General features: G+C 57.4%; 1 protein-coding gene across 1 annotated transcript in view; it reads right to left on the reverse strand.

The window, feature by feature from the left end:
• Positions 1 to 21004, reverse strand: part of CTNNBIP1 (catenin beta interacting protein 1) — a 47173-nt gene that overhangs the window by 8709 nt on the left and 17460 nt on the right. Inside the window, exons 2-4 of the mRNA XM_059375146.1 lie at positions 18164 to 18248; positions 13440 to 13558; positions 12847 to 12937 (exon numbers count right to left, since the gene is read on the reverse strand). Coding sequence (XP_059231129.1) covers positions 12847 to 12937; positions 13440 to 13535 — 187 coding nt within the window. The 5' untranslated portion in view covers positions 13536 to 13558; positions 18164 to 18248. The remainder of the gene's footprint in view (positions 1 to 12846; positions 12938 to 13439; positions 13559 to 18163; positions 18249 to 21004) is intronic.

Consider the following 21004-nt stretch of genomic DNA (forward strand, 5'->3'; position numbering starts at 1 on the left):
AAGAGGGGAAGCAGGCTCCCTGCTGAGCAGAGAGCCCGATGCGGGACTCGACCCCAGGACCCTGAGACCATGACCTGAGCCGAAGGCAGCGGCTTAACCCACTGAGCCACCCAGGTGCCCCAGAGGGAGAGAGAATCTTAAGCAGACTCTGTGCTCAGCAGAGCCCAACACGGGGTTCAATCTCATGACCCCAAGGTCACAACCTGAGAAATCAAGAGTCGGATGCTCAACCACTGCAGACTGAACCAGCCTGGCGCCCCGGCTCTACTCTTCAACTAGATCCTGAAAACACCACTATTTCTCCACCACCACCCAGGCCAGGCTACCACCATCCCTCGCTAGCTTCCTGTACCTGTTTCTGGATCTCCCTACTCTGGCCCCTGATTGTCCATTGTCCACACAGCAGTCAGAAAGAAGTTCTTAAAAACATAAGTCAGACCCTGCCACTTCTTTGCTCAAAACTCTCCAAAGGTTTCTTAATGTAAGATTTCTCATTGCACTCAAAGCAAACTGAACTCCATGCCTGACCTGCGAGACCCAACATGCTCTGGCCTCTGGTGGCCTCTTCATCTCTTTTTATACGCACTCCCTCCTCACTCCACTCCAGCCCCATGGGCTTCCTGGGCTCTGTCCTTCAGGCACAAGTAACTTGGTACCTCAGGACCTTTGCACTTGCTGTTTCCTTTGCCTCAGTGCTCTTCCCCAAGTTCGTGTCACAGCTCTTGCACTTCATGCCAGTGCTGGGAAAAATCAGTTCCTCAGGCCCTCCCTGACCACAGCTTCTAAAACAGTGCCCTGTGCCAGTCCCTCGGGGGGGCTGTAACCTGCTTCAGCGTGACCTATGGAGTTATATATTGTGATCTGACTCCCCATTAGAAAACACATTCTATGAACTGGGGACTTTATCCTTTTCATTCACAAATTCGCAGCACCTGGAGAGTTCCTGGGACGCAAGATGAATCCTCACTTAATACATGAGGAGCCTGATGTTCAGATTGGCGAAGCAACTTGGTGAGTCAGTGGCCCAGGGAGGAAGTGCGTGCCTCCGTGCCTTCCCCTCTCCCACACACCGCCATTCCTCCTCAGGGGAAGCCAATAACTGAGCTGCTCCAGAGCAGCTCTGGTCTCCCAGAGCATGTGGTGGCCCAGGCTTTCCCACAGAGACTGGAGCCATCCCTCTGCCCCTATCAGAATGGAACCAAGACCGAGGATTTAAAAACCACCACCAAAACAGCTCTGGGAGAGTTGGAGAGAATTCAGCATGGAACCCACGGCACCATCCCAGGAGGACAGCGGAGCCCAGGCCCCTGCCTCCTACCCCCAGCGCGCTGCCTGGCCTAGAGCCCTGCCAGATATCTCCCTAGTCCCCTGGTTCACCTAGTGTGGAAACGGGGCCCAGGTGCGTGTGAGAACACAGCTCTCCGAACCAGGCAGGGCACCATCCCACGCCCCACGCCAGCTCTGTCCCTTTAACAGAGTGCGGTCAAGTGACCGGGCAGAGAGAAATGACAACTATGCAGCTTAGAAAAGAGAAGTTGGCCCCCCGCCGGGGCAGGAGACAGACAATGGGTTCACTGGTCTGTTTGCAAGCTCAGGATGAACGCGGAGCAGCAGAATCCAAAGCCCAGAACAGGCTCCACACACCAGCACCTGCACCACCCGCAGCCGTGTCCTGGCTTAGGGAGGGCACCTGCACCGGCCCTCAAGAAGCACGCCTCCCTATGGGGGCAGGGGGCCGGGGACCCGGGGCCGCATGGTATGGAGAACACCCCAGGGGCACACACATAACCACCAGTGTCTGGACAATTCCTCTTGCTATTTGAGGCTCTAACATAAAGTCTTCCAAAGGTCTTCTCATCAATATGTAAGCACTTCAATATGCTTCCTGAATTGCCAGAACACTGTCCTGGCAGCCATCAGCTTCCAGCAGGCTCGGTGCTCACGACGACAAAGAACAGCAAAGAGGAGCACGGAGGTAGGCGCAGCCCCGAGGCTGACGTGGAAAGGGTGTACGTGGCCTATGGCACAATCCCGGCTGGAGAGATCCTAGCAGAGCCCCTCACCCTTTTCCAGGCAAGGAGGAGCTTAAAATGCAGCGACCCTGGAGCACAAGCTTCTGGGCAGCTGAGCACAGCTCAGGACCCCACCCGCCCTCTCCAGGAGAGACCCTGCGAGCGAGAGGCAGGCACAGGGCAGCGGGGAGAGGGACAAGGCCTCCCAGGCAGCTCTGATGTGCTGATCCCGCAGTTTGTGCCCGCATTCCCCCGAAGTGCCCGGCTGCAGGGGCACAGACGGAGCCCGAGAGCTCTTCCGGCTCCGGATGCTGCAAAGGCCGCTCAGAAAAGGCACTCAAAGGTGGTTGGGGAGGGAGACAGCTCTCAGGGCAGATCCTGCCTTGAAATCAACACAGGGTACGGGAAGCTTGGTCCAGCTCCCAGAGGCGGCCGGCCCCAGGCCTCACCGTCCAGGCTGCAGCCCTGCACAGATGTCACTGGAATAAAGAGGGACTCCCAGGAACGGCATCCATCTCTGGCAGGGGTGTCCCCATCACCCAACCTGGAGCCATGAGCTCCTGCAGGCCCCGCCTCCCACAAGTGAGGGGCGGGGTCTCTGAAACCCCTGCGGCCCATCGCCACAGCTTCCTGGGACTACCCAGAATCCAGGATTCCAGGATCAGGGAGCTCCTGATCTCCGAAGGGGCCTCACATCTTCCTTGTGAGAGTGAGCAGCTGGGCACTGGAAAACTCTAGAAATGGAACCCAAAACCTCAGAGGATTCAAATTCCCATGGCTGCTGGACACCAGAGATGACAAAGGAAGCTGGCTTCCAAGAAGGGCTTCCAGATAGTCCCGGGCCTCTGACCTGTCAAGCCCTGGCCACCCTCCCCACGCACAGCTGGCGGTCTAGAGAGGAAACGTGGCCACAAGCTCCAAAGGCCCAGGGCAATTCCTGCCTCCTCGCTCTGCTCCTTCTCTGATTTTCGGAGGCGGTCCTTCCTCCTGAGCCCCAGGAGCTTGCTGAGGATAGGAACTAGGGTCCGCTACCCAGCTACCCAAGATGGCAGTGGTTCAGCAACTGGCTCCTGGGAGATGAGCTAGGCAGCAAGGCTTCTGGAAAAACAGGTCCCAGACCCTCCTCCAAGGCGGGAAGTTTCCATGGGGATGGGGCTCCAGCACTGCCCTGGGCTAGGCCTCCTCCCAGACAAACCCGCTGGGTGGCAGACACTGTTTTTAGCAGCCCGGGGGGTTCTATACCTCTCTGAGCTGGGGCCCAAGGTTCCCAGGGGATGGCTTTTACCTAGAGACAGCACGATGCTGGTTGCCATGGGGACAGTGGCCACAGATCCAAGGTCCCTGCAGCCAAACCAGGCTCCAGGCTGACAACCACATCACTAGGCACTCAGGCCGCCCGAAGGTGAGCACATGGCACCAGACGTGGGGCGGGCTCCTAGCAAATGAGCTGGGCCTCCTGACCAGCCAGTGAGGGCCTCCCTGGGCTTAGGCTCCCTCGGTGGACCCTGGCACCCCAGCACCCGGGCCTGGGTCTGACCCTGCCTACCTGGGCAACGTGTGTGCACACCCACCTCCGTTTTCTCATCTGTGAATGCGACGGATCCCACCTAGCCCGCCCCCCTGACCGGCGGGGAAGACTTGGCAGCAAAAACCATCATAAACGGCTTCGGGGTGGGGGTGGGAGTGTCACAGCTTGGAGTTCTAGTACACCTGCTCTGTTCTGGTCCCAGGCAAGCTCCCTCAAAACCACCTCACGCCTTCCCGCCCTCCCATGCCCATACCCAACACAGACGCTCCCTACCTCTGGGCTTGTCTTCCCAAACGAGGTACTTGTTTCCCTCAGATTCTTCGGTTCCCCCCCTGCCCACACCAAAAATAATGTAAGCTCTCCTAGAGCAGAGAGCTTGGCTGTATGCAGAAGACACAGAATTCGGGAGAAGTGGGTGGGAGTGGCCAGGAATGACCAGGTCTTCATTTAAAACCCGGGTATATTCTCAGATTCAAGAGGGCATCAGAATCACCCCTGGGAGAGGGGGGCTATTTCAAATGCAGATTCCCAGGCTCGCCTGGCTGGCATTCTGATTCAGTAGAGCTGGGTGGGGGGCAGGAGTCTGCATTTTTAACAAATTATCCGTGGTGATTCAGGGGTGGTGGTCTGTGGCCCGTACGCTGAGAGCTCAATGCCACAGACTGGCCCTTGACCCCCACCCCAGCTCCGAGCGGGTGTCCCTTGCCCACCAGCATTCTGAATGGGACCTCTGTCCTCCCACTTCCATCTCCTCACTGATCCCAGGCCCTCGGCAGTCCGGCTCCCAGCCGGGGCTCCGCAGATACTGTTTTAAGAAAGTCACCACGGACCCTTTTATGATCAGCCCGGGGGGACCCTGATAATGACCCTGCTGCCCCTCCCCTCCTTCCAGAGCGGTACTAGGTCCCCCGCTGCCTTCAGCGCTGTGCTCACTGGGCTCTGGCCTCCCCTCACGCTGCCTGCTCCCCCCTTGCGACCTTCCCAGGACTCCCCGCCTCCCCCGGCCCACGCTCCTGCACCTGAGCTCTGATCTGGCTCCCGCCCTGCCAGACGCCCCAGGAGCTCCCCTTCCTGCCTCTCAGCTGCTCAGACCGGGTGCCTCTGGCCCTGGGCCCCGAGTCTCCAGTCCTACCCCAACCTGGTCGCCCTGCCTGCGGGTCCTGAATGTCCAGCCTCTGAAAAATAGCATCACTTCACACGTGGGTGTCCCTGCGACTTTCCAGGTCACCCCTTTGTCCTGCGACCTCTCCCCAGCGCTCACCCTAAGTGGATGACAATCTGACTCAGCCATCCCTCCCCTTCAGATCTGTGGGGACCCCTTGCAGTCCTCAGGATGGACTCTGTCCAGAGCCCACGTGCCTTTCCCACCAGCCACCACCCACCTAGCCACCACCACATCAATCTTTTAAGGGGACACAAAGACACTCAACACTCACGCTGGGCAGGCTCCAGAGGCTTCCTCCAATTCTCCCCTCTGCCACACACGTTCCCACACATCCACCAGGGTTTCGGCAAACAGCACCTTTCCTCTGTGGCTTTCTGGGTGGGCTTCCCTCCCCTCAGGATGAGTCACACAGCGATCTGCGCCTTTGTTCATGTCTGTCCACCCTGCTGGACTGGCGGCTCGAGGGCGGGAACTGTCACTGGGCACCCCACTCGGCACATGGATGGATGGGCCAAAGAGAGCGACACTGTCCCATCTGTGCTGGACTGAGCGGACCCCTGACACCCCACTCCAAGACAGAGATCGGCCTTTGATGGCGTGTTGGGAAGTCAATGCAGTGTTGCCCGAGGGGCTGTGAGACCTCTGAGGCCCTGTTCTGGTTCTGTGCACTAGAACCCACGAGGCTGGGTAAGGAAGGGTCAAAGCAGCCCTTCCCAGGCCAGGACCAGAGGCCTCATGGGGCAACAGGCCCTGCTTTTCAGCACGCCCCTGACCCAGACTTGGGATGCTTTTTTCTTTTTTTCAAAGATTTTTTTATTTATTTGAGAGAGAGAGAGAGAGAACCTGAAAGGGGCGAGGGGCAGAGGGAGGAGCCGGCTCCCTGCTGAGCAGAGGGCCTGATGTGGGACTTGATCCTGGGACTCCAGGATCATGACCTGAGCCGAAAGCAGTTGCTTAACCAACTGAGCCACCCAGGTGCCCTGGGATGCCTTTTTCTTACTGTGACCTGGGTTATCACATACCCAATCCTTCGAATTGACTTTTCAGTCTGATTCCTGATCTTTTGGGTTCAATTTTATTATTACTAGGTTACAGGTAATTCTCATCTAAGTGTTGATTAAAGTTTAAAAAAAAAAACCAAAAAAACCCTCTTGTTCCATAAACTGGAATTCTCCCGAGTCCTGACTGCCATTACAGCCCAGAGCCTGTCATCGCCGGGAGACTCTGGGAGAAGCTGGGAGCCCCCCTGGGAGAAGGCCCAGCAGACGGTCCCCGCTTGTACAGGACGTGACTCCCGGAGGCCCGGTCTGCACAAGGATTCAGGAAAACTCCAGCTCTGTGCTCGAAGCTGGACTAGGTGCTGCACGTGTCACTGGGAACACAGCACAGATCTGGGTCCCAAAGGGCTCCTGATAATGTGACAGCCGCTACCCTGCAGAAAAGGCTGCAGGGAGCTCCGCGGCGAGAGGAGAGGCCCCGGCTGAGCCCGGAAGGAGCCAGAGAGGGCTGCGCGGAGGAAGTGCGAGAGCAGAAGCTGGAGGGCGTGGGACGCGGCTCCAGGAAGAAGGCTGGCCGTGGAACGGGGCCCCACGGTGCCAGCATCTCACCCGGGGCTCGAGAGGGCCATGAAGGGGGGAATGAGCAGAGGAGGGCAGCCCCTTGGTCAGCCGTGAAGCCTGCGTGGTGGTGGGCCCTCCCCGGTGTCACAGGCTTCCCCCGGGGTGTGCCTGGGACCACAACTATTTTAACAAGGTTCCCAGTGTAACCCTGAGACCAAATGACCTATTTTAGGCTCCCTGGCAGCATACCTTGAGCAGCAGCTTTGGCTTCCAGGGTGGAAAGCCAGAAGAGCCCTGGGACAGCCCAGCTGGCTCCAGGCTGGGGACGTTCCCTGGAAAGTCTCTTGGAGAAAGAGCATGATCAGACCGAGGCTGGAACAGACCTGAGCTGCCAGCGTGCCAGCACTGTGGCTCCTGGGGCCAAGATGGGGAGCGGTGGCAGGCCAGGGGAGGTCCTGGGAGGCCCCGGGGCAGGGCAGGGACAGAAGCCTTCTTCACAAAAGGGGCCACATCTAGACCAGTGCTGGGACACCTAAACAAGAGCCTATCCACGGCGCCGCACGAGGACGAGAGTTCTGCAAGCGCCTTGTCCTAGGGAGGCTCAGCAGAGTGCCAGTGGGGGCTGGGGACTGGCCCTCGCTGGGCACGCCATCCCCTAGCCAGAGTGTGCAGAGAACCAGCACATTCATAGGCACCTCGGGGGAAGGGCCCAGGATTAAAAGGCAGCAAAAAACGCCAAATGACTTCTGCATCTTAATTGATATATTAATTGCCTAAATCACCCCTGTTCCTCAGATAAAACTCAGTACTGCTGAAAAAAGCACATGAACTTAAAGCCACTCCTAGAATTCATCTTAAAATAAATGAAGAGGAAGGGTTACGAGCAAGGATGGATGCTGGGTGCTGGCCACACCCGGGTTCCCGCCCCCATGGCTGGGCGCCCAGCACTAGACCAACCCTCTCCAGGCCTGTCCCCTCCTCTCTGAGGCGGGGCAGTGACAGCACCTGCCTCAGGACGGTCACGGGGACTCACTGGGGTCACACTTGTGTGCTACCTACAAGGGAGCCGGCACACAGGAGGAGCTCAGTAAGTGGGTGCTGCTACTGTGATCAGCAGCAGAAAGGAGAAGGAAACACACAAAGGGGAAAGGACCGGTTCGCGAATTATGGCACAGCCGGGGGCTGCACGTTAAGCAATCACTAAAATGTTTTCTTCAAAACTGTTTTAAAATACTATAAAATAGGGGACACCTGGGTGGCTCAGGTGGTGAAGCACCTGCCTTCGACTCGGTCATGATCCCGGGGTCCTTGGCTGGAGCCCCACATTGGGCTCCCCGCTCAGCAGAGAGCCTGCTTCTCCCTCTGCCTGCTACTCTGCCTACTTGTGCTCTCTCTCTCTTTAATAAATAAATAAAATTTGTAAAAAAAAAAATACTATAATATCATCGGGGCGCCTGGATGGCTTCGTCAGCTGAAGCGTCATGATCCCAGGGTCCTGGATTCAAGCCCTGCATCAGTCTCCCTGCTCAGTGGGGGGCCTACTTCTCCCTCTGCCTCTGCTGCTCCCCCTGCTTGTTCTCTTTAACTCAAATGAACAAAATCTTTTAAAAAAATACTATAAAATTAATCATAAGTAAAACATGCATGTTAAAATGGATATTAAATGTTTATACTGTATGGTTCCAAATTTATGATGAAAATATGAGCCTATTTTTTTAAAAAAGATTTTATTTATTTATTTGTCAGAAAGAGAGAGCGAGTGAGCCAGCATGAGCAAGTGCACGAGCAGGGAATCCGCAGGCTCCCTGCTGAGCAAAGAGCCCGGTGCAGAGCCGGATCCCAGGACCCTAGGATTATGACCTGAGCCAAAGGCAGACACTTAATGGACTGAGCCACCCAGGTGCCCCAGAATGTATTTTAAAGCTACAAGCGAGATGTCTGGCTGCCCTTAATACCTCCCTAAAAGGGGAAGGAAGTGAACATGGAGACAGGGAGCTGACGGAGCAAAACCAGGGAGGGCAGAGCTGCTGCCATCACTGGTCACTGCTGAGGCCGAGAGACCTGGGTCTTCACCCCAGCTTCGGTGACCTTGTAGTTTTGGGTGCACCCGGCTGCCCGATACAAGCCTGTGTTTAAAAGGCTGATGGGTTCTTGACCAGGAGGTAACAGTGCTCGGAGCCAAGTGGTCGGATTCAGTCCGTCCAGCTTTTCTGCTGCTTCTCCCTTTCCCCGCTTTCTACAATGACTGTGCATTATCTTATGACCAGGAAAGAAGATCAACACAAAGTAGCACCAGCGATAAGAATGAACTCAGCATCCATCAAGCTCGCTTTTTGGAAGCTGCAGCTCTCGACCCCCCACACCTCCAGCTGGCTTTCTCAGCGAGGCGACTGTCCCAGAGAGGTACTGATCTCCTCTGGCTCAGAGGCAATCCTGCCTGGCTGTCAGGTCTGCTGGGCCACCCTGGGGGAGCAGGAGACAGTGCTCAGAGAATTGAGCACTTGCCTTTCTGGGGGACAGTGGGCCCTCGGACCCACAGCCTGGTCCATTCATTTGTCCAAGCGTGCCCTGGGCCTTGTGGGGGCCCAGCCCCAGAAATACGAAGGGGGAAGCCATAAGCCCAGGCTGAAGAGGCTCAGAGTTGCTCAAGAAAAGACCAGGAGACAGTGTTGGGAGAAGCACAGCTGGGGCGCATGTGTGTGATGGTAACCACAGGAGGGCCTGGCCCAGCCTGTGAGATGCAGGGGACGGCTGCGGGTCAGGGCTGAGCTCCTGGCAGCCCAGAGGCAAATGCAGAGACACAAGGACCAGCCCCAGACAGGAGCTGAAAGCCATTTGCTAGGGCTGTTTACAGGGCATGAGGTCACCATGTCCAGGGATCTTGCTGATCACATTAGGGGGCCAGATTTCAACCACAGGGCAGTAGGGAGCCACTGAACGATTTTAAGTCAGGGAAAGACCTGCTGAAGTAGGGGTAGGAAGTACACTGGAGAGGCAAGGTAAGAAGTCAAGATGCCAGGAACTGTCTGCGGGGATCAGAACATGAATACAGGCTCTAAACACAGTGAGGGTTCAAACCAGGCCGGAGAGGACAGAAGCTCTGAGGAGCGAAAGGCAGAAGAATCACAAGGACTTGGTAACTTACTAGACACTTGGGTCTCCAAAGAGGAGTCCCCGGCGCACTGGGTGTTTGGTGACATGTCTGGCACTGAGAACACAGGCGCAGGAACAGATCCGTGGGGAGAGCATGAACCCGGATCTGAGTGTGGCTTGTCTGGGGCGAGATGGTCAGGAGGAGTCACGTGTAAAGTTCTGGGGGTCAGGAGAGGGTCTGGGCTGAGGGTGTATATTTGGAGGACATGGACCAGAGCCCGTGAGACCCGCGGGCGGGGGTGTGACAGATGGGAGGGCCGAAGGTGGAAGGCATCATCAGTGTGGTGTGGGAAAAGGAGCACTCGCGGACAGCGAGCGGAGGAGGCAGAAGATGAGGCCGGGGGAGACGGAGAGACACAAAGAGGTGTACTGCTGAGGACCAGGGAGGGAAAGGAGTTCTTCCAGAAGGAGGCTGTCAGGGGAGGTTTCAGACCGGCAGAGGCCAGGCTGGCCCACGGCTCAGCGCGGGCTAGGGAGCCCCTACAGTGCAGGCCCACGCACCAGCCCGGACCCAGCAAATACCGCACCCACGTTCACAGTTCACGGAAGGAAGACCAGGAGGCCTGGGCGTGGGGTGAGGGGCGCCCAGCCCATTTTCCTCTCTGGGGGGGGGGGGTCGGTTAGGCAGGGCCAGCAGGGCTCCCAGTACCAGACCCCTCCATCCCCAGAAAGGAAGCATGTGCAAGTCTAAAGATGGCGGACCAGGGTGCCTGGATGGCTCAGTCAGTTAAGCAGCTACCTTTGGCTCGGGTCATGATCCTGGGGTCCATAGATCGAGTCCCACATCGGGCTCCCTGCCCAGTGGAGAACCTGCTTCTCCCTCTCCCTCTGCCTGCTGCTCTGCCTACTTGAGCGCTGTCAAATAAATAAATAAAATCTTTTTAAAAAGTTAAAAAAAAAAAAAAAATGGCAGACCCATGCCAAGCTCTGTCCCGTTGGAGGGTGGCCTCAGGCCCACAGAGAGGAGCTCCCGGAGTTCGGGCCCTTGCAGGACAGTGCTGGGCATCTGCTGAGACACAGTGCCACCTTGTGGCAGGAGGTGCTCACAGCAGATTTCTACCAGCCTGTCTAGCCCATCACGCCGGTGCTCCTAGGTCTTTATGGGACCCCGTGCACTGGAAGCAATGATCTGAGACTTTCACCACTTGGGCAGCCCCTGGGCCCCTGCCAGCAGCATCCCTGTGGCATCAGCTAAGGTCGGCCTTGCCGACAGATAAGGAAGGCAGGCGAGCATGTTAGCCAAGACAGTTTTGGCCCCACAGTGAGGGCAGCGATGCAAGGCTTTGCTCTTGGGGTCGTGCCCCCAGCGACAGGAGAGACTGTGCCGACTGCAGTTTTGTCGTGCATTCGTCTGCAGTGTCCTTAGGCACACAAAGTTAATGCCGGGCTCATGAAGCTCTCCCAGGAGCAGCTGCCCATTCACCGCCTAACCAGTCCACAGGAATCCTTGGGACCATCTGCAGCAGTGTGTCGTGTCTTCCTATGCGGCTTAGCTCAGCGGCTGAGACCAGCATGCAGGGGGCCCCAACAGCAGAGAACCAACCCCAGCCACTAAGCCGGGTCCTGGTGCAGCTCTGGAAGCCTGCAACCTGGGGAGACGTAGCTGAGGCCTGCCCACAACTCAGAAGGTCCCAATTCTGGGGTCATGCCCACATGCCGTGGCTCACTCCCGACTGCTTAGCAGTTTAAGGTCATTATCATGACCTTAACTCCACACAGTTAATAGTTCATTTTTATTTTCGACTGCTGGTTCAGCTAGGTGAGACAGAGAGTTCTCTTCATGCTCTTTTAAACTTGCCCTTACTGCAGAAGCAATGTATGTACAAGGTTAAATAATGTTTTCCAAAAACGTGTGACTTGGAAAGTTAATGTCCCTTATGTAGTTCTACTCTCTATTAAAACTTCCTATTAACAGCCTGGTCTATGTTCGTTCAGCTTGCTTTCCTACACACATACATGAGTGAGTGCGTGTGTGTGGTAGAGGGTGTTTTCTACAAAGACATACAGCTCCACAACTTATGATTTTTTGCTTTAACAGCATCTTTCTGGAGGCATCCTTATCGCCCAGCCCTACTTCTGGTTAATTCAGTGACTTAAAACTGGGGTGGGAGAAAAGGCAATATCCTAGGGACCCAGCAGCTTGAGGGTCGCAGGGAAATATGATTCAGGATCCAGTGGGGTGGGGTGGGGGTGGGGGCTGGAAACACGGATCAGCCAGGGATGAGAAAGGCTCTCTCCCAGAAACAAAACCCCAGGAGGGGCTGACTCTACCCTGGCTGTCAGTACAGAACAGGCTGCGGGGTGAGTGAGTGTGACCCAGGCAGGCTGTTCCGGGAGCTGCCAGAGCCACGGGGACGCCCTGTACGTTTCTGCTGAGTTGGGTGCACAGGCCAGGTGACAGCCGGCGTCAGAGCTGGGGAGCCGGGCCCTGCGCCAGAGCTGAGGCCTGTGCTCTCCAGGAGAGCAAGGGCAGTTTCAAGACAAGCGGCCTCGTATGCTACACCTGCTCTCCTCCTGGGCCCCACGGATCAGCCACAGGCCCCTCGGCGCTCCGCTGCTGGGAGCCGGCTCACACAGACACCCCATAGGCTGCCCATTTCATGGTCAGTAACATCAACGAGGCAAAAAAAAAAAGGAAAGGACTAGATGGAAGTGCCAGTGAGGATGCTGTGGGATCCAGGGTCAGAGGAAGCCTTCCAGAATGGGAGAGCCCAGCCTCCTGCTGCTCTGGAGTAGACGGTGACAAGCCCTGGCCTGAAGCACGGCAGCAGGTCGTCCTGAGTCCTCTGGGGACGGGCAGTAAGACCAGGACGATCCCTCACTCATCCGAACCCATTTCCTTGCCTGTGATGTAATATCACCAGTACCTTCCCACAATTAAATGAATGATGTGTGGCCGGCATTTAGCAGGCACCCGCCAGACGAGGAATACCGGAGCATCGCCTGCTACCATTATTATGATCGGGGGAGAGCACCAGAACGGAAACGACTCCCCTGGGCAGACGGAGGCCTTGGGGTAGAGCCCTTGGGGCCTCTTGCCTGGGTACAGCTGGGAACACACAAGCCCAGGACAGGTCCGAGCCCAGGAGGCGGTTTCACGCTCTCCCTGCATCAGGTACTGCGTGGGCGGGGGTCAAGCCAAAGACGGAAGAAATGCAAAAACCCAGAGCCTCTGCAGTCCCAGGGACTCCCAGATGCCTCCATTTTTCAGCTCCTCCGAGGCTAAAAAGAGGGGATCCCAGCATTACCCGATGGGGTCCTCGGCTCCCACCTGGGGAAAGAAATGGGCCCAGGGCCCGGGGCCTGGGGCTCAGCTCCGTGGAAGGGAGGCTGCTCCGGACCCTCCACGTGGACCCCGGAGCTAAGTTTCCCCCAGGAACCACAGCTTGGCGCCTCTGGGGGAGGCGTGGCGGGCGCGCAGGGACTCACCCTGGTCGATGGAGTGCTGGGGCAGCTGGCTGAGCTGGCTGTTCACCACCCCCGCGTAGGTGCGCAGGAACTCTTCCTCGCTGGCCGTCAGCTGCACGGGCGAGAAGGCCACGGTGAAGGGCGGCCTGCCTCTTCTCATCCCTGGGCCCCTGTTCCTGAGTCCTGACCCTTGGGTTCCAGAGCAAGTGCCCCCTCCCCCTTGCCGGATGCCAGGCCCATGGTCCCCCAGGATCAGATCTGAGACTGCGTTTCCGTGCAGCACGGGGCCTGCCCAGGGAGCCCATCCCTTTCTTCCTGAACAAGGAGGCCCTCTCGGGGCCCTTTCTGCCCAGCACCCCGTGGGCAGCTCCTGGGAAGACGGGCAAAGTGTCAGGTCAGGGCCCATAGGGGCTCACATACCCCCCCGGCGCCAGCTCGGCATAGGGATGGGAAGACCACCCCAGAGTACCCCCAGAACTGGACGGGACTGGCCACAGAGCCCGACCCCAAGGCCAGCAGCCCCACTCCCAGAGCAGCGCGGTCACAGCAGGTGGCGGCCGCCCTTGTCAGGCACCCTCCCGAGGAGAGCTGCTCCGCAGCCCGAAGGCACTCACATTCGATCCCATCTTCCTCAGCATGAGCAGCACTCGAACCTTCTGCTGAATGTACGTCTCCTCCGGGCTCTTCCCGGGCGCCCCCTCGCGGTTCATCCCCTGGCCAGCCCTGGGGGCTCCTGCAGAGCGGGGAGAGGCGCTGAAGCAGGGGGTCGGAATGGGCTGCACCGGATCCAGACTGGGTGCTTGGCAGGGGCCACCGGGAGGCCCACGGGGCTTCGGGGTCTCGCTTCTGAGAGCCCAGAGCAGGTGGGGAGCTGCACGTTCCTCCCTCACCCCTACTGGCCCCAGGCAGCCGGACCAAGCGGCTCGATCCCGGTGCAGGCACTGGTGGCCAGCACCCTCTGCGAGGAGCTGTTGGGCCCAGGGACGCTGAGCTGACCCAGAACTTCTGGCCAGCTTGACCTTCCAGCCACTCCCTCAGCAAGAAGCCTGCGATGAGCCCCAAGAGATATGCTGAAGGAAGCCCAAAGTGTCCCAGGTTCTCAAGCATGCAACTTCCACAAAGAGCAAAAGCGACACGGCCAGAGGCAGGCGGCTGGCACTTCTGGCTGGAGAAACCGTGAGATTGGGACGGAGCCCCAAACACGAAGGCAGCCTCCTCCGCGGAAGCTCCTGACGAATTCAAGAGGCTGGCGCCTGGGCCGGGCTCCAAGGAGTCCCTTGATGGGGACAGGCCAGCCGGGGCCATGGGGCACGGATACCCACCTGAGCTCATGGCCGTCACCCTCACACGCCCACCCCCCGTCCGAGGGCAGCGCCTGTGGGCTGCGGCTGTGTCCAGAGACCGCAGGGCCCCAAGCTGCAGAAAGGTCCCAGGAGAGAAGTCCCAGGGTTTCCCCCCCAGGAGGAGCCGGCAGAGAGGAAGCGGGCGTGGAGGGCTTGGGTTACACACTTGTAACCCCTGGATGAGTCAGAAATAACGCAGCAGCTGGTGGGGGCGGAGCCTCGGCAGCTCTGGTGCCAAGGGGCTGCGCTTGGAGGACCGAGGGAACCTGGCTTGAGAGCCAAGGACACTCCTCACGCCGCCCATGCCTCCGGGGCCAGGAAGCCCCGGACCGGCGGGCTCTCCCAGGCCGGCCTGCTCTCTGTGCGGGGACAGACTCCAAGATGTGCCAGAGCCCCGCAGGTCCCCGTCAGCTGCTCAGTCCCCGTAAGCTCACAGGGGCTCTGGTCCCAAAAGTCCCCACAGTGGGCTAAAAAGCCGTCAAGCTGGGGCTTCCGCAGAGCTGTAGACCTGACGTAGCTTGTCTCCTCCCGGGGCCTGCCTTCCCCCACCTCCCTTCCCCGCCACACTCCCTACGGTCTTCTCACCCGCCACCTCCTCTGGGCTCAGAAAAAAGCCGAATGAACACTGACAACCGGGAAAGAGGGGTAAGCCACCTCCAGAAGGGCGCTGGGGGAGGCAGCCCCGCCATCCCCAGCGTAGCAGACAACCCTACCTCCCTAGCACAGCTGAGTGGGAAAGTCCAGTCGTGGGACTTCACGTCTCACACGGACCCTCCTCACTTCTTTCCACTCTCCTCCCCACACAAGGACCCACGAGGCCTGCATGGGCCGCCCAGCCTCCTGCTCCACATGCCTCCCCACGCGCCCTGCCCTCCTGACCCCAGTCTATTTCTAGAACATACCAAGAAGCTCTTTTCCCCGGCGGCCTTTGCACTGGGTGTCCCCTGAGCCCGGGCTGGCTTCTTCTCATCCTTCAACGTGCTTAAAAACTCCTTTCTGGGAAACTTCTCTGACAGCATAACTGAAGCAGGTTCTGTGTCCCCCACCCCACCCCCACAACCCCTACACCTTCCAGGTCACAAAGCCCAGGCTCATCCCAATTTTCTGAGCGGGTCTTGCTAGAATATTTGCTTCTCATCTCTCCCCTGCCCGACTAGAGGGCCGGCCCGCCTGGCTCAGCCCATCCCCACAGCCCAGCACTGGGGCTGGGAGGCACTTAACAGAGACCACCCGGCTGGCTGAGCTGAAAATGAGGACTGCCTGTGGTGTCCAGGCGTCTTCCTCACTATGACACCCACACTGACTTAGGGCCAAATGTCACAGAATTGAAGGGTGGGCCTTAGGCTACCCTACACATCCTATTCCCCAGAGGACTTCGGAAACACCCCCACAAAGCCCTCAAACTGGGAATCAGGGCTTCCGGGAGTAAAAGTCTTCCACTCCCATCCTGTGTCCAAGGGCCAGGCCAGCTTGCTCCCTCCTTGTGAAAGGCCGCACTGAAGACTGGCGACTGGCCACTAGGTGTCGCCACACACAAAAGAACCAGAATTCCAGCAAGATTCCCCACCCACCCCCACCCCAACTTCCCAACAGGCCCATCTGGTTCAAGCCCTTATTCTGATCCTAAGTCACAAACCACACCCCAGTCCCAGGTCCCAGAGCAAGATCTAGTCATCCTTCAGGGGCTGGGCCCTACTCAGACAAGGATATGTATCTGGTTTGGGGGTACATCCCAGGACCTAGGGGTCCTGGCTTCCCCGTGGGTGGGGACCCCTTCCTCACTGTCCTTTTCCGACCAGCCGAGCTTCCTCCGACAGAGATGTGGGCTCAGAACCAGGAGAAGTGTGTGAGCCTGACCAGGAGCCCGAGTGTGCGCATCATTCTACATTGTCTAGTTTTACAGAATTTTGTGCTGTGCAACAATCCTGGCACCCTATACAGATGGCAGTCATTCTACTGTCTTCCACTGGAGCCTCACTGTCCCGAGGCCCTCCCACACTCAAACTGTGGTTACGGGGGTGGGGGGAGTTTACACCACCCAGCCACGGGCCTAGAGTGTCATGGGGCCCAAACGGGTCTTTGGGGCCAGGTTACTTCCACTTCAGCTTCCGAGGCAGACTCGTCATTTCTAAGAATTCTGGTTTTCTAGCTTTCTTCGAGTTTTACTTTGAGCTACTTCTGCCCTGCTGCCTGACAAGTAGAAATACCTGGGGGCTGGATCTGGGGCAGAATGTAGGAGCCACGAGCACACAGGCCTGCCCCACACTTCAATCCCAAATAGAGGACGGCATCAAGACTGGTTCACACGGTTCCATTCTAGACAGAATCTGCATCAGGAGTGTCACTGTGAAGAAAATTAATACTGAATAGAGGAACCCATAATCAACCCAAACAACACATATGCTGCAATTGCTGATACGCTACAAGTCTGTTAAAGCGTGTTTGGGTTTGGTGCCTATCCCAACAAACATGCTATTACATTGTCATCACCATTCTGACCGGTATCAGATCAACTTCATTTGAAAGTCCATATTCCCCCTATAAGGGATGAAGAACTGGGCGCCTGTGACATGTGTCTGAATTACGGAAACCCAAACTGCGAGTCATTTGGACAGAGTAGTTGTGGAGCCCTGAGCCGTGAGCAGGCAAAGGTCACGGGTGATTCTCGGTTATGGTCTCCCAGATGCTCCGGAAACATGCCAACATCTAAAAAGGTGGTGCTTCCATTCTGAGTCCTGAGAAAATGTTTCGGTGTTAACTGCTCAAGTCAGAGGCAGACCTGCTCCCTCTCCTAGCTACCACTGTGGGAGCTAAGCAGGGACAAATGGAGACGAGCCAGAAAACGGAACAGAGAAACAGGAAACCATCAGCTACTCAAATGAATGGTGAGGGCAGAGGCCCATGGCTAGATGCCGCTGTAGACAGCTGCGCGTTATGCCAAAAGCGGAGATAAGTCCGGGACTTACATCTGACTGGGACAAATGTAATAAAGGGAAAACCAAGGTACATATGTTCAGTACAGACACACAGACACATCCCCACCACACCCCCTACATTCCTGTTGGTTCTGAGCCCACAGCTCTGTGGGAGGAAGGCTGACTGGGATGGGGATCCCGCCCACTGGAAGGCGGCCATACAAAGTGACAAAGTGGCCCATGGCCTAAGCGGCCACACTGCGTTCCATGGGGGACACAGAGGCCACACGTGATAGCATGTTCCTGCCCTGCCCTGCAGGGACCTGGCCTCTCCCAGCACACACGCTCTGGCCTGGAAGCAGTGGCTGTCACTTTAGAAGAGCTGCGGCACAGGAGGAACCCCAAAGCAGAACCGCCCAGCATCCCGCGCCGCCATCAGGCCCATTCTGATAAGCAGCTTCGAACGCTGGCCTCCTCTGGACGGGCACAAGTGGCTTTGAATACAAACACAGTCACCTGTGTGCATTCTCATGTATGAACTTGAAGCTCATGCTGTTCGAATGCCCGCATTTATAAAACTGGAGTATACACTTATACCCGGGGTGGTGTTACACCTGCTCGGAAAACAGCGAGTCACCTTAGGCTGGGGCGAGACAGCACGAGCTTCCTTGACACACACAATCCGCCTCTGCCCCATGGGTCCCAGCACTTGTCTTCTGTTCTACCCATTTTTTTAAAAAAAAGCTGCAATATATTTTGAATGCTCACATTAACAAAGGTACGTTTACACACAGGCAAGGTAAAACAACATATAACTGCGATTCACAGAACTTGCACAAAATATTAATTCAGAGAATGCACACATCTTAGCCTAAAAGAAATGTGCCGAGCCACGGCGCTGACGGGAAGAGCGTGCGCGGCAGGAGAAACGAGCAGTAGAGCAGTAGAGCAGTAGAGCAGGAGTATCGGTGGGAGAAGGAAGCGGCAGCAGCTCCCAGAGCCCCGCAGCCCAGACCCAACACGCACTCCCCAGCACCACCCTGGGGCCTGCTACCAGAAGTCCTTCCCCTGGCTCCTTACCTGCCTCCGGAAATTAACTTCAGGCAAACAGCTCCTCAACTGTGATGGGCGGGCTGTGGCCGGGGAGAAATAGGAAGGTGGGGCCCTGTGGAAACACAGAACATGGGTCATGGGAGGAGCCGGGAGGGCCCTCGGGGCTGCCAGAGTCCGAGCTGGAACCCCGCCCCACGCCGATGGACCCACAACACCGGTGGGAAGCTCCTGGCAGCGGGCTCCGCCGCGGTCCAGAAATACCTGTGTGTCTGGCCAGCCCGGGGAACCTGCACCAACACCTCTGGGATCAGGTGCTGACTGCAGCACGGCCCGCCTGTCATTTCCGGCTGAAGCAGGCCACCACACCCCCTCCAGCCCCGGGTTAGTCACCGTGTCCAACGGAGAGTGAGTCACTCAGGCAGCTGACGGGCGAGCCCGGCACCTGCACGGGAAGGCATCCCGCCTGTCGCGCACAGCCTGAGCCGGGCACCGGGCCACCGTGCTCCACCTGCTCTGTGCTCAGACGCGCACTGCTGTTTGTCCTGTGCCTGGGAACATCTGTGGCTGGACGTGTAAACATAAGCCAACTGCCCCCATCCACATAAAACACGGCTGCGGGTCAGTGACAACCTGCCGGCCTGCCCACGTGTCTCCGGGCCCCTAACACGCCTCTCGCAGGGATCAAAGAACGCTGTCGCACAATCTCATTGTTGAGGTCCTGTGTGGGAGCCCAGCAGAGGCGGGTAGGGGGGCACCCAGCCCCCTCCTCTGCTGTTGCGCACTGATCTCGGGGCCCCTGGTTACAGGCAGACGCCCAACTCAACCCCGCTGTGAGCACGAGGTCTGAGGATGACACTTCGAGAAACCTGTTCTGGGGCACCTGGGTGGCTCAGTTGTTAAGCTTCTGCCTTTGGCTCAGGTCATGATCTCAGGGTCCTGGGATAGAGCTCCACATCAGGCTCCTTGCTTGGCGGGAAGCCTATTTCTCCCTTTCCCACTCTCTCTGCTTGTGTTCCCTCTCTTGCTGTGTCTCTCTCTACCAAATAAATAAATAAAATCTTAGGGGGAAAAAAAAGAAAAGAAAACCAATAAAAACCTGTTCTGCAGGAGGTAGGGGGCCGAGGACAGCTAGGAAACCCCTCTTTCACTGTCTTTCGGAAAAGAAAGATGGTCACTCACGGGGTGGGGAACGTGGTTCCCAGAGAAAGTGAGATTTCAAAAGCCTGCCCTACAGGTAGATGCTGCTGGAACCCTCTGGGTCTCTGGTCTGTGTATCTCTTCAAGCAGCAACGACTCTTGGAGGAAGGAACAGTCACCCACCCCTGCCACTCCCACCACCCTCGGACTGCGGGAACAGCTACCCCCAGGGGAACAGGCATCTTTACTGATTAGTTGCTCTTTTATTCCTCTAGATATCAAAGCACCGAAATACCAAGGCTCCCTGGGGAACCTTCCACCCAAGTCCCCACAGTCCTTCAAAAAGAGATGAGAAGGGGCAGCCTTCTCCACTTCTGAAAGCTTTAATTTCTTCAACTACCACAACAGCCAATTAGCCTCCTACTGTCTACCGGACTCAGGTCCTTCCAAGCAGCAGAGAGGACCTTTGTATTAGTGTCTTGAAGGGGAAGGCAGTGCTGTTCCTGATGGGATTGTCCAGGGATTTGCGACCAGCTGTTCTATTTGCCATTTTATGATCAGGTCAATGTTCCCATTTTACAGAGGAGAAAACTGAGGCTCAAAGTCCTGGTGGTCCTCAAGCCAGTGGAAGACGGTTCTGCTTTGCTGCCCATCAGTTGTGCATCCGGGGTTGGTCACTTGATTTTGCCCTCTGTAAAAATGGAATAGTGACCCCTACCATGTCTTCCCTCACTGGATACAATGGGATCAGGGCAGGCCTCATGAGTGGAGGCCCAGAAGGCCCCATCCTTGGGTTAGAGCTCTGCTATCACAGTTTTGAACCGCTTAATCATTTCTGAACAAGGGGCCCTGTGCCGGGCCCTGCAAATTATAAAGCTGGTCCAGAATGAGAAAAAGAATGCCTCTCAAACTGCCATGGGTCCTGGAACCTGAAGTAGATGTGATCCAGATTCAAGAAGGATTTCCTAAAAGCTTTCTTGGGGTACACAACCCCATGTCAGGCTCAGGGAATAGGAGATGCCAACGTGGGGCTGTGACACGGAGCCTGCCTTCCAGGAAGTGCCCAAGTGGCTAAGGAGACCACACTACACGAAGCAAACGCAGAACAGCACAAACAGTACCTAAGGATGAGCCAAAGAGATAGGTCGGGCGAAGACATGAACGCCGCCAGGGTCCCATGCACGGACTGCGCCATGCCCCGCCCCTTCCCCAGAGCAGCTCAGCAGCAGCGGGACAGGCCGGGCGCAGTAAGTGACAGAAAGAGGAATGGGCAAAGCTCTGCGAGCACACAGAGGAGGAGCTCAGGAGAGAGGAAACTGCTGGGAGGTCTTGAAGGATGAGCAGGAGTTTGCTGGCAGAAGGGGAGGAGAAGGACCCTGGAGCCCAGGGACGTTCTCTGAACAATTACTGAGCGTCTATTACATGCCAGGCCCTGTGGGAGGCATCGGACGCGCAGCTGGGCAGAGCAGCCATGGTCTGCCTGAGATGAGGGCTCCCGGAGTCACGGCCAGGTAAGCACACCCGCAGACATGGGCACAGATGACACGAAGGGTAAGTGCAAGGTTCCCTGAGGACCCGCAGCGGGGCGCCTGACCCGGCTCTGAGGGGGATGTGTCCGGGGGAGAAGACTGAGACTCTGGAAATCCTGGAGGAGGAAGGAGGTGTCGTGTGAGAGGTGTCGGCGTGAGCTGGTACTGGACCCCAGGGGTCTCTGAGAGGGGTGGGCAGAGG

Source organism: Mustela nigripes, chromosome 14 (assembly GCF_022355385.1).
Source record: "Mustela nigripes isolate SB6536 chromosome 14, MUSNIG.SB6536, whole genome shotgun sequence".
Taxonomy (NCBI): domain Eukaryota; kingdom Metazoa; phylum Chordata; class Mammalia; order Carnivora; family Mustelidae; genus Mustela; species Mustela nigripes.